This window comes from Muntiacus reevesi, chromosome 9 (assembly GCF_963930625.1).
Source record: "Muntiacus reevesi chromosome 9, mMunRee1.1, whole genome shotgun sequence".
NCBI classification, from domain to species: domain Eukaryota; kingdom Metazoa; phylum Chordata; class Mammalia; order Artiodactyla; family Cervidae; genus Muntiacus; species Muntiacus reevesi.
In genome coordinates, this window is record NC_089257.1 from 69,217,811 (window position 1) to 69,230,955 (window position 13,145).

The 13,145-nt window shown below is 39.7% G+C and overlaps 1 protein-coding gene and 1 pseudogene across 1 annotated transcript in view; one reads left to right on the forward strand and one right to left on the reverse strand.

Moving 5' to 3' along the window:
- Nucleotides 1–13,145, reverse strand: part of DLAT (dihydrolipoamide S-acetyltransferase) — a 32,578-nt gene that overhangs the window by 7,300 nt on the left and 12,133 nt on the right. Inside the window, exons 8-11 of the mRNA XM_065944736.1 lie at nucleotides 6,991–7,058; nucleotides 5,851–5,943; nucleotides 5,356–5,463; nucleotides 2,552–2,667 (exon numbers count right to left, since the gene is read on the reverse strand). Coding sequence (XP_065800808.1) covers nucleotides 2,552–2,667; nucleotides 5,356–5,463; nucleotides 5,851–5,943; nucleotides 6,991–7,058 — 385 coding nt within the window. The remainder of the gene's footprint in view (nucleotides 1–2,551; nucleotides 2,668–5,355; nucleotides 5,464–5,850; nucleotides 5,944–6,990; nucleotides 7,059–13,145) is intronic.
- LOC136176001 (HIG1 domain family member 1A, mitochondrial pseudogene) lies at nucleotides 124–401 on the forward strand (annotated as a pseudogene).

Genomic DNA, 13,145 nt, shown 5'->3' on the forward strand with positions numbered 1-13,145 from the left:
AGAAAAAGGCAACAGAAATGTGTTATTTAGAAATATGAAGGTAGATGGCAGATGCGGGAGCCAGGTCAGAAGCCGGGAGGAACCTGAAACATCCTATAGTTGTCTAAAGATTTTTCAACCACTATGTCAAGTGACACACTTCTCTTTCTTCATATGATTAACATCAGGGCTCTAAACTTATCTGAAAACCAACAGAGGCACCATTTGTCCCCACTGGAATGACACGTTTTGCTGCAATCATTGCCTATGGATTACACAGATGGAAGAGCAGGAGAAATACTAAAACGACTGTTCACCTGACCCACATTCGTGTGGCAGCCCAAGGCTTTGTTGTGGGAGCAATGACTCTTGATATGGGCGATTCCCTGTATCAAGAATTCTGGGCAAAACCTAAACCTTAGAAGAGGAGATGCCATCCTGACCTTGGTGGTGCTTGCTTTAGTTAGACATCTCATATTGAGGTTATATGTTTATGATGAAAATAAACTGTTTGGGTCAGAGAAGAACACAGTAATTTCAATACTGGCTTCCTTTCTTGCAGGCTTGATTTGCCTGGTGACCAAGTTACTGGTGACTAGTTCACTAGCTAGGTCACTCAGGGGAGTCAGATTAGCATAAAAGAAACATGTCACTTTTAAATATACTTGATAGGGTTACCTGTCCACCTTCTCAAACCCTTCTGATGAAATTAGTTCTAAAGAGGACAACATGCCAACCCTGAAAATGCTCCCAGTGGCTGCAGAATAATCATATGCTTTTGATGTAATGTAGGAATCCTATTTACTCCATTTAGTTTAACTCTCTGACTGCCTTGTGGACTAAGTACTGTTTTAAGGGATCCAGGTTCGATCCCTGGGTCAGGAAGATCCCCTGGAGAAGGAAATGGCAACCCGCTTCAGTACTCTTGCCTAGAAAATTCCACAGATGGAGGAGGCTGGTGGGCTACAGTCCATGGGGTCGCAAAGAGTTGGACATGACTGAGCGACTTCACTTCACTTGGCTTTTAAAGAACCCTTTCAGAACAGTGCATGGAATACAACATTATAAACCTCCCTGAAAGTCTGTGTGTGTTTTTAAACCAAACCTCAAAAAGCTGGTAACAGAGCCACTTTGAAGTATAACTTACTTTAGAATCATAGTTGTAAACATGAGGATAACTTAATTGTAGATCCCTTTTAGCTCTTTTGTAATTGCAAAATTATATTTTGCTGCTGTTATATTAGAATAATTTTAAGTGTTATTTTGAAATAGAAATGTGCATTTTAAGTGCTAATGCAAAGGTAAATGAAAAACACTTTTTAAATGTGTGCAGTATGTTCATTTTCTCTAAAAGAATCATAAATTAAATGAATTGCCTATAATGGAAGTGATTTATGAGCCAGCTGGTTTGGTCAGACAGTATGCAAACTTTCGTATACCACAAACTTTGTTTTGCTGCACTGATGAAATTCTCTTGAACCTGAATTCACATTCCATAGTGATAACACTATAAACATAGTGTTATTAAAGTAAGTGAACACATCAAAAAAAAAAAGATGAAAAGTGAAATTAGTCACTCAGTCATTTCTGATTCTTTGTGACCCCTGGACTTTAGCCCACCAGGTTCCTCTGTCCATGGAATTCTCCAGGCAAGAATACTGGAGTGGGTAGCCATCTCCTTCTCCAGGGGATCTTCCCGACCCAGGGATCGAACCTCCCAATGCATCTCTTGCATTGCAGGCAGATTCTTTACCAACTGAGCCACCAGGGAAGCCCAAAGAAACATGAAGGTAAATACCAAAAGAAATAATAGTTTAAAGGCTGTGTTTGCCTCTTGGGAGTGGACCTCAGATAAAGGCTGAGCAGGTCACCATAAGCCACGAATTAATATTATAAAGTACATACTATTATTGTAACAAAAATTAATAATATAAAACCATCTACATAGTAGAAAAAGGCTAGACTGAGTCAGAATCATGGTTCCAATCCCAGTTCTGCTGCTTACTAACATAAGAACTCAGGGAGAAATTCAACTTACTGAGCCTCAGTTTCTTCATCTGAAAAATAGGAGTAAAAGCACCTACCTCATAAGGTGGTCCTAAGAATTAAATGGGACAACATGCGAAAGACACTAAGCACCATGCCAGTCACATGATACCGTAATAGTAACAAGTACTGCTTTTTGGTTTTGTTTTCAATTTTGTCACCACTAAAGTTTAGCAGAACTAATTGGTGAACAAAACCATTTCAATCCTGCCTTGTGAGAGTCATTATCAACTTAATTATATATATCTCTACACTTCTCTCCCTTCCCTGAACTCTTAAGCATCTGTAGTCTTTACTGATTAAATTTAGCATGGTCTCAGAAATAATTTTATGTTGTTTTCAAATTGTTTTGTCCATGGAAGTCATCTCCCACTCTGTATTCTGTTTCTTCTTACTCCCTACACTCCTACTTATACATTAGACAACACACACACAAAAATTGCTGCTGGATAGATAGATAGATAGATAGATAGATAGATAGATGTATAGATACAGAACACACCTTCCCTAAAAGGGTTATACTTACTGTCTTATAACTGTGTCCAGCCAAGAAGAATTTGCTTCAGGAACTTTTAAACATGCCAAAGCTGAAGCTTTTATAATGAAGTCATTGACGGAAATTTTGCTTTTTCCTTCTAACATCTGCAAAGTAAAGAAAACATTATAGTTTCTTAAATTCTCTTCTCGAAGACTGAAACTATATAATCTTGAGGAGGTGGGAGGGGGTGGATATACAAATGTCCTGGGGTAGAAAGGATGAAAAGAAACCAAAAGTTGTTTCTTTTTCATCTTTTCTAATGTAGACCATTACACCTGTTAAATTTCCTCCGTAAGTTACAAAATAACTAAGCACTAAGTAGGTATGAAGACAAAGCAAACACACTGCTTCTTACTTACCTGAAGAGACTCAAGTAGTCTCATAGAATCCCAGTGACTATGTGAGGCTAAAATGGATCCATGGCAAAGTCGACTTTAATGATAAGCTTTAATCAAGGGTTAGAAAATGAAAATTCTCCAGAGTTTGCAGATGACATGATCCTCTACAGAAAAAACCCTAAAGACTCTACAGAAAATTACTAGAGCTAATCAATGAATATAGTAAAATTGCAGGATATAAAATTAACACACAGAAATCCTTTGCATTCCTGTACACTAACAATGAGAAAACAGAAAGAGAAATTAAGGAAACAATACCATTCACCATTGCAACAAAAAGAATAAAATACTTAGGAGTATATCTACCTAAAGAAACAAAGACCTATATATAGAAACTATATATAGAAAACTATAAAACACTGATGAAAGAAATCAAAGAGGACACAAATAGATGGAGAAACATATCGCATTCATGGATTGGAAGAATGAACACTGTGAAAATGAGTATACCACCCAAAGCAATCTATAAATTCAATGCAATCCCTATCAAGCTACCAATGGTATTTTCCACAGAACTAGAGCAAATAATTCCACAATTTGTATGGAAATACAAAAAACCTTGAATAGCCAAAGCAATCTTGAGAAAGAAGAATGAAACTGGAGGAATCAAACTGCCACACTTCAGGCTCTACTAGAAAGCCACAGTCATCAAGACAGTATGGTACTGCCAGAAAGACAGAAATATAGATCAATAGAACAAAATAGCAAGCCCAGAGATAAATTCACGTACCTATGGACACCTTATCTTCAACAAAGGAGGCAAGAATATACAATAGAAAAAAGACAACCTCTTTAGCAAGTGGTGCTGGGAAAACTCATCAACCATGTGTAAAAGAATGAAACTAGAACACTCTCTAACACCATACATAAAAATAAACTCAAAATGGGTTAAAGATCTAAATGTAAGACCAGAAACTATAATACTCCTAGAGGATAGCTTCGCGGCCTTTTGGCTAAGATTAAGTGTAAAACTCCTAGAGGAGAACATAGGCAAAACACTCTCTGACATAAATCACAGCAAGATTCTCTATGACCCACCTCCCAGAATATTGGAAATAAAATCAGAAATAAACAAATAGGACTTAATTAAATGTAAAAGCTTTTGCACAACAAAGGAAACTATAAGCAAGGTGAAAAGACAGCCTTCAGAATGGGAGAAAATAATAGCAAACGAAGCAACAGACAAAGGATTAATCTCAAAAATAAACAAGCAACTCCTGCAGCTCAATTTCAGAAAATAAATGACCCAATCAAAAAATGGGCCATAGATCTAAACAGACATTTCTCCAAAGAAGACATACAGATGGCTAACAAACACATGAAAAGATGCTCAACATCACTCTTTATCAGAGAAATGCAAATCAAAACCACAATGAGGTACCATTACACGCCAGTCAGGATGGCTGCTAACCAAAAGTCTACAAGCAATAAATGCTGGAGAGGGTGTGGAGAAAAGGGAACCCTCTTACACTGTTGGTGGGAATGCAAACTAGTAAAGCCCATGGAGAAAAGTGTGGAGATTCCTTAAAAAACTGGAAATAGCACTGCCATATGACCCAGCAATCCCACTGCTGGGCACACACACTGAGGAAACCAGATCTGAAAGAGACACGTGCACCCCAATGTTCATTGCAGCACTGTTTATAATAGCCAGGACATGGAAGCAACCTAGATGCCCATCAGCAGATGAATGAATAAAGAAGCTGTGGTACATATACACTATGGAATATTACTCAGCCATTAAAAAGAATTCATTTGAATCAGTTCTAATGCGATGGATGAAACTGCAGCCTGTTATACAGAGTGAAGTAAGCCAGAAAGAAACACCAATACAGTATACTAACGCATATATAAGGAATTTAGAAAGATGGTAACAATAAACCTATATGCAAGACAGAAAAAGAGACACAGGTGTATAGAACAGACTTTTGGCCTCTATGGGAGAAGGCGAGGGTGGGATGATCTGAGAGAATAGCATTGAAACATGTATATTATCAAGTGTGAAACAGATCACCAGCCCAGGCTGGATGCATGAGACAAGTGCTCAGGGCTGGTGCACTGGGATGACCAGAGGGATGAGATGGGGAGAGAGGTGGGAGGGGGGGTTCAGGATGGGGAACACATGTAAATCCATGGCTGATTTATGTCAATGTATGGCAAAAACCAATTAGCCTCCAACTAATAAAAAATAAAGGAAAAAAACTTAAAATTAAAAAAAAAAAGAAAGAAAATTCTCCAGGATATTTTCTGCAAGTTAAAATTAAGATGACATCCACTTTCCATCATCAACTGGCATTTATAACAAAATACAATACAGGAACAAAAATGTAAATATTCAGTGAAGGAAAACAAGATTTTTAGAATTTATAGAGGTTGAATTTCCAGAACTTTTACCTTATTAAGTTCTTTCCGTACCAACAAAACTTCTCCCATATTTACATCAATAGAAAGGTAATAATGAGGTATGGTTTGCTTAGATTGCATTAACCGCTGTGCAATGACCTGAAATCAAAAGAGAATAAAAAATCAATTATCTTGAGTTGAGATGAGACGTTATCTATTCAGCACTCTGTTTGCCCCTTTACCCTGCTCCCTGGTGATGCCTACCCGATGTATTATCTATTATTAGAACTGAAAGATGTAGGACTGGAGCACAATTTAGCCCCTTGTAATAGTATTTAATCAGAACACAGTTTGTGTATTCTAAGAATTCAACTGGCCAAACCAAACATCTACTAAATGAATCATCGAAGATCCACAATTTTTAAAAAAGTCTCCTCTTATTTTTTTTTCCTTCTTCTTAGTGTTTTAAACTATGGATGCAACTGAACAATCAGAGTAAAGATGTCCCCAACAGCTTGAGGTCTGGAGTTATGGTAATACTCTTACTCGGCGAATGTTGCTGATTGGGACATCTGTGAAGACGCCTGTAGGAACTGGAGTCACTCCTGGACTTGGAGGAGGCACAGCGGCTGCTGGAGTCTAGAGAGAGGTAAGAAAGTTCTTAAGAACTGTGGCTTAGTCTTAGCATCAGCAACTGTGAACTACTGTTAGTGATTCTTTTACAGATGGCAAAGTAAAAATTAAAGAGCTTATAGAAAAATAACTATTTCTATTCCAAGGGAGCAAAAGGGACTCAGATCTGGACTGTGCTTGTTTAAGAGTTGTTTTTAATTTTCATACTTGGAATTGGGTAGTCATATTTTAAGTGTCATTTTTCTATGACTAGTTTATATCACAATTTTGTTTTTGCAATATTTTCCTCAAGAAAAACAATCAAAGCATTCTTAAATTGAAAAGATTGAGATAAATACAAAGAAGGTATTGTATTTTCCTGAATAGTGTCAATAAAAAATAGTGACAAATATTTCATTTTAAACCAAACATCTAAATAACTAAACCATTATCCTTACTTATAGCTGATTATCTTAGCACCTTTGCTGATCAGAGTTGACAATGTGGATTTAATCCCTCTGTGGACTAATTAACCACATAAAACTCAAACCCAAGTCAAGCATGCTTTTAAAAGTAGTGTCTGAGTGAGATAATATGTTAGGAAAACTTTAGTATCTCTACTCAAAAAACAAAAACAACTTGGAAGGATTTCAATGTAGTATAGCATCTCTGGGACTTCCCCCATAGCTCAGTTGGTAAAGAATCTGCCTGCAATGCAGGAGACCAGGGTTAAATTCCTGGGTCGGGAAGATCCTCTGGAGAAGGAAATGGCAACCCACTCCAGTATCCTAGCCTGGAGAATCCCATGGACAGAGGAGCCTGGCAGGCTACAGTCCATGGGATCGCAAGAGTCAGACATGACTTAACAACTAAACCATCACCGTCGCATCTTTGCTTTTGTATATGAATAACAACACATTCACACTTATATACTGTCAGCCAGTAAAATCAGACAAAAAAAACACAGCACTGATTAAGCTATTTCACTCATTGTATGCAAGGGTCTAACAGGTTGGACAAAGCACTCTGCAGACAAAACTGCAGCCAGAATTTAAAAAGCCAAATAGAACTCACAGGAGCAGCTTTAGTAGGCACAAAGGAGTCAATGTCCTTCTTGATGATTCTGCCATCTGGTCCTGTCCCTGGAGGAGACACAGAAATACCATGTATGGGAGAGTGAACCGCTGATTCCTCAAGGAGATCAGCATTGTGATCTAGAAACACAAGTTCCTAGATGTTCTCTACCACAGACCCTCTGAAGGGGCCACTGCCTCAATCATGCCCCTTAAACATTTCTCTAAAAAATACCAGCTTCGGTCACTTCCTCTTGGTTAGCTTCAAAACAACCTTTCTTAACTCTGAAAAGATCTCATTTGGGTTCTACATTCACTTCATGTTAAAAAATTATCTTTCTACAGACATGGTAACAATTATTTTGAACAAACCAGATAATTTTTTTTTACTGTGAAATAGCATGAATAACTTTCAGATGCAATGATCTCATCTTTTAGAATCATTCAATCCACATGTGGTCTCCATCATTTGCAACTTTCTCATAGCAGCCAAGGCTTTATACTGGCTTGTGTTAGAGATTATGAAGGAAATAGCCATCACGTTGCACATGAGAAAAGATCTTCAAAGTTCCCTCAACAGGCTTAGTTTTACTTTCATTCAGTTTGTTTCCTCCTCCCATTCATGGCCTCTTAGGTTTAACATTACACCTAAGTAGAAAATTCTGAATCTTAATTCTAAGGAGATTCAGTATTAAAATACCCTTTACCCTTGCCCACTTCTAAAAAAATTTGGTCAAATTGATTCATCTTCCTCCAAAGAAGACAGTTCACCCCAAGTCCTCTCCTTCATTATAAAAACTGGTTGGCTAAGACTGTGTATCCCTACCAGGAGCTAGAACAGAGGCGGCAGCACGCCTATCAGATCCCCTCCTCATAAAGGACAGAAACCATAGTCGTCCTTGCAGCCAAGGCTGATCTCAGCCCTTTCGTTCCTCAAGATGAGGAAACTGCAGGACCACCTGTCTTATGCTAATCTTCAGCCACCCATAAGAACTCCCTCTGAGGAGTTGGTAGAAATCTTTGAAATTCTTTTGCTTATCTCCCTAGGAAGGCATAACATATCATCATAAGGCAGTATAGTATAAAGGGAAGAACACTAGACTAGGAGTGAAAAATGTAGGGCTGCTGTCAAATATAAACTAGACAGATGACTACAGTCACTTAATCTCATCTGCTCTTTAGTCTCATCTGTAAGATAGATTATTATACCAGCCCCTGCTGATGGGTCTGTCATGAAGATAAAATGGGACAGTGATGTGAAAATGCTCTGTATCAAAGAAATATAAACCATAATATGGGTAGCTTTGAGACAAATCAAACTCTGAACATCAGGGTTTAGCCTTTCAAAACAGCTTCTCCCAAAATGATCATATTTTGGTCAAATTTAATGAGCAACCTGTCCCTTGGGAAGGGGGTAGAGGTGAGGATTGGAGATTAAGTACAATAACCAATGGCCAATGATACAATCCAGCTTTCCAGATGGCACAGTGGTAAAGAATCCGCCTGTTAATGAGGGAGATGCAAGAGATGTAGGTTCGATCCCTAGGTCAGGAAGATCCCCTGGAGAAGGAAATGGCAACCCACTCCAGTATTCTTGCCTGGAAAATTTCATGGACAGAGAAGCCTGGCGGCTCAAAGAGTCGGACATGACTGAGCAACTGAGCACACACATACAATGGTTCAATTAACCACGCTTGTAAAGGGGCAGCCACGCCCCTATAAAAATAAAAAATCCTGAACCAGACCTGGAAGGCTTCTGGGTTGGTGCACATATTAACGTGCCAAGGGGGTGATGCTCTCACCAGAACACCCATACTCTCTTATGCATCTCTTCCATTTGACTGTTCCTGAGTTGTATCTTTTACAATAAATAGGCAACAGTAAAGTGCTTTGCTGAGTTCTGTGAATCATTCTAATGATTATCAAACCTGAGGAGGGGGGTCTTAGGCACTTCTGGTTTATAGCCCACGGAAAACAAATATGGGTGGTCCCCAGGACTCACAACTGCCCCCTGAAATGAGGGCAGACTTGTGGGACTAGACCCTTAAATCTGTGGAGTCTGATGCTAACTCTGGAGAGTTAGTGTCAGAACAGGATTGAACTGTTGGTTACCCGGGTGGTGTCACAGAACTGACTGATGGTCTGGAAAAATATCATTACATGTTAGAGTTGTTGTCAGAAAACACTAACTGCTGATCCTCTCAGCTCACTTATTTTAAACCATTCCTTCCACCCACTGCAAAATTTCTTCCACTTCATCAAGACTGACTCCTCCACTCTCATCATCTGTTGTCATCCTCCTGTCTTCACGTCCTCCTTACCCAGGCTACACTCTACAGATCATTGTTACCATCACTGTCCGGGCAAGCTCTTTAACACAGGCCTTCTCAGTGCCAGCACCAGAGTAGTTTAATATTGCTGGGAGAAGGAAGCACATACCTAGCTGACTGACCGCACTATAAATCAGAGACATAAATCTAAAACAGACTCACAAAACTACCCAGAAGATAAACTGTCTCTCCTGAAGTCACTTTCACAATCTCTGAGAACAGTATTTCATAGTCTCTCTAACCTCAAACCTTCCCACACTAACTCTACAGCAGGTCACCTCACTTTATACTTTTTTGGCCATGCTGAGCAGCTTGCAGGATCTGTTCCCCAACCAGGGATTGAACTCGGGCCACAGTACTGAAAGCACCAAGTCCAAGCCACTAAACCACCAGGGAACTCCTCGCTCACTTTATATTTTACTGAACAAATAGCAGCAACCAGAGAGGTTCATCCTCATCTGTTGCCACCAAACCTATAAAACCACCCCATATTCTCTTCCCTCCTATAAAAACAGACAGACTGTCCTAATACCCAAGAGCAATCTCATCCCCTTTTGCATCCTCAGAACTTTATTCCTTGCCAAATTATTCTGCATCATCAATTTATCCCTGTCTATTAGACCACTGGTTCTCAACAAGGCAATTTTGCAGTTTGGCCAGGGGGGGCACTGGCAGTTTGAAATGTTTTTTAGTTGTTACAAGTGGGGGATGCTACTACCCTGTAGCAATTAAGAGCCAAGGATGCTACTAAACATGCTACAATGCAGAGGAACCCCACCCTCACTCCACCAAGAACTGTTATTTAGTCACTAAGTCATGTCTAACTCTTTTGCCACCCCATGAACTGCAGCACATCAGGCTCTTCTCTCCATAGGATTTCCCAGGTAAGAATACTAGAGTGTATTGTCATTTCCTTCTCCAGAGGATCTTCCCGACCCAGGGGTTGCAACTGTGTCTCCTGCACTGGCAGGTGAATACTTTACCACTGAGTCACCAGTTCCATTCAGTTACTCAGTCATGTCCAACTCTTTGCGAACCCATGGACCACAGCACATCAGGCCTCCCAGTCCATCACCAACTCCCAGAGTTTACTCAAACTCATGTTCATTGAGTCGGTGATGCCATCCAACCATCTCATCCTCTGTCGTTGCCTTCGCCTCCTGCCTTCAATCTTTCCCAGAATCAGGATCTTTTCCAATGAGTCAGTTCTTCGCATCAGGTAGCCAAAGTATTGGAGTTTCAGCTTCAGCGTCAGTCCTTCCAATAAATATTCAGGACTGATTTCCATGGACTGGTTGGGTCTCCTTGCAGTTCAAGGGACTCTCAAGAGTCTTCTCCAACACCACAGTTCAAAAGCATCAATTCTTCTGTGCTCAGCTTTCTTTGTAGTGCAACTCTCACATCCATACATGACTACTGAAAAAACCATAGCTTTGATTAGATGAACCTGTCTTGGCAAAGTACCGCCTCTGCTTTTTAATAAGCTTTTTAGGTTGGTCATAACTTTTCTTCCAAGAAGCAAGCGTTTTTTTAATTTCATGGCTGCAGTCACCACCTGCAGTGATTTTGGAGCCCCCAAAAATAAAGTCTGTCACTGTTTCCCCATCTATTTGCCATGAAGTGATGGGACCAGATGCCATGATCTTAGTTTTCTAAATGTTGAATTTTAAGTCAACTTTTTCACTCTCCTCTTTCACTTTCATCAAGAGGTTCTTTAGTTCTTCACTTTCTGCCATAAGGGTGGTGTCATCTGCATATTTGAGGTTATTGATATTTCTCCCAGCAATGTTGATTCCAGCTTGTCCTTCATCCAGTCCAGCATTTCGCATGATGTACTCTGCATACAAATTAAATAAGCAGGGTGACAATATACAGCCCTAACATACTCATTTCCCGATATGGAACCAGTCTGTTGATCCATATCCGGTTCTAACTGTTGCTTCCTGACCTGCATACAGATTTCTCAGGAGGCAGGTCAGGTGGTCTGGTATTCCCATCTCTTTCAGAATTTTCCACAGTTTGTTGTGATTCACAGTCAAAGGCTTTGCATAGTCAATAAAGCAGAAGTAGATGTTTTTCTGGAACTCTCTTGCTTTTTCTGTGATCCAAAAGATGTTAGCAATTTGATCTCTGGTTCCTCTACCTTTTCTAAATCCAGCTTGAATATGTGGAAGTTCATGGTTCAACTACTGTTGAAGCCTGGCTTGGAGAATTTTGAGCATTACTTTACTAGTCTGTGAGATGAGTGCAATCATGTGGTAGTTTGAGCATTCTTTGGGATTGGAATGAAAATTACCTTTTCTAGTCCTGTGGCCACTGCTGAGTTTTCCAAATTTGCTGGCATATTGAGTGCAGCACTCTCACCGCATCATCTTTTAGGATTTGAAATAGCTCAACTGGAATTCCATCACCTCCACTAGCTTTGTTCATAGTGATGCTTCCTAAGGTCCACTTGACTTCACAATCCAGGATGTCTGGCTCTAGGTGAGTGATCATACCATCATGGTTATCTGGGTCATGAAGATCTTTTTTGTATGGTTCTGTGTATTCTTGCCACCTCTTCTTAATATCTTCTGCTTCTGTTAGGTCCACACCATTTCTGTCCTCTATTGTGCCCATCGTTGCATGAAAAGTTCCCTTGGTATCTCTAATTATCTTGAAGAGATCTCTGGTCTTTCCCATTCTATTGTTTTCCTCTTTCTCTGCACTCATCACTGAGGAAGGTTTTCTTATCTCTCCTTGCTATTCTTTGAAACTCTGCATTCAGATGGGTATATCTTTCCTTTTCTTCTTTGCTTTTCACTTCTCTTCTTATCATTGCTGTTTGTAAGGCCTCCTCAGAGAACCATTTTGCCTTTTTGCATTTCTTTTTCTTGGGGATGGTCTTGATCACTGCCTCCTGTACAATGTCACAAACCTCCATCTATAGTTCCTCAGGCACTCTATCAGATCTATTCTCTTGAATCTATTTGTCACTTCCACTGTATAGGCATAAGGGATTTGATTTAGGTCATACCTGAATGGTCTAGTGGTTTTCCCTACCTTCTTCAATTTAAGTCTGAATTTGACAATAAGGAGTTCGTGATCTGAGCCACAGTCAGCTCCTGGTCTTGTTTTTCCTGACTGTATAGAGCTTCCCCATCTTTGGCTGCAAAGAATATAATCAATCTGATTTTGGTATTGATCATCTGATGGTATCGATTTGTAGGGTCTTCTCTTGTGCTGTTTCTAGAGGGTGTTTGCTATGACCAGTGCGTTCTCTTGGCAAAACTCTATTAGCCTTTACCCTGCTTCATTCTGTACTCCAAGGCCTAATTTTCCTGTTACTCCAGGTATTTCTTGACTTCCCACTTTTGCATTCCAGTCCCCTATAAAGAAAAGGACATCATTTTTGGGTGTTAGTTCTAGAAGGTTTGTAGGTCTTCACAGAATCGTTCAACTGCAGCTTCTTCAGCATTATTGGTTGGGGCATAGACTTGGATACTGTGATATTGAATGGTTTGCCTTGGAAACGAACAGAGATCATTCTGTTGTTTTTGAGATTGCATCCAAGTACTGCATTTTGAACTCTTGTTGACTATGATGGCTACTCCGTCTCCTCTAAGGGATTCTTGCCCACAGTAGTAGATAAAATGGTCATCTGAGTTAAATTCATCCATTCCAGTCCATTTTAGTTTGCTGATTCCTAAAATGTCAGTGTTCACTCTTGCCATCTCCTGTTTGACCACTTCCAATTTGCCTTGATTCACAGACCTAATATTCCAGGTTCCCAGGCAATATTGCTCTTTACAGCATCGGACTTTACTTCCATCACCTGTCACATCTA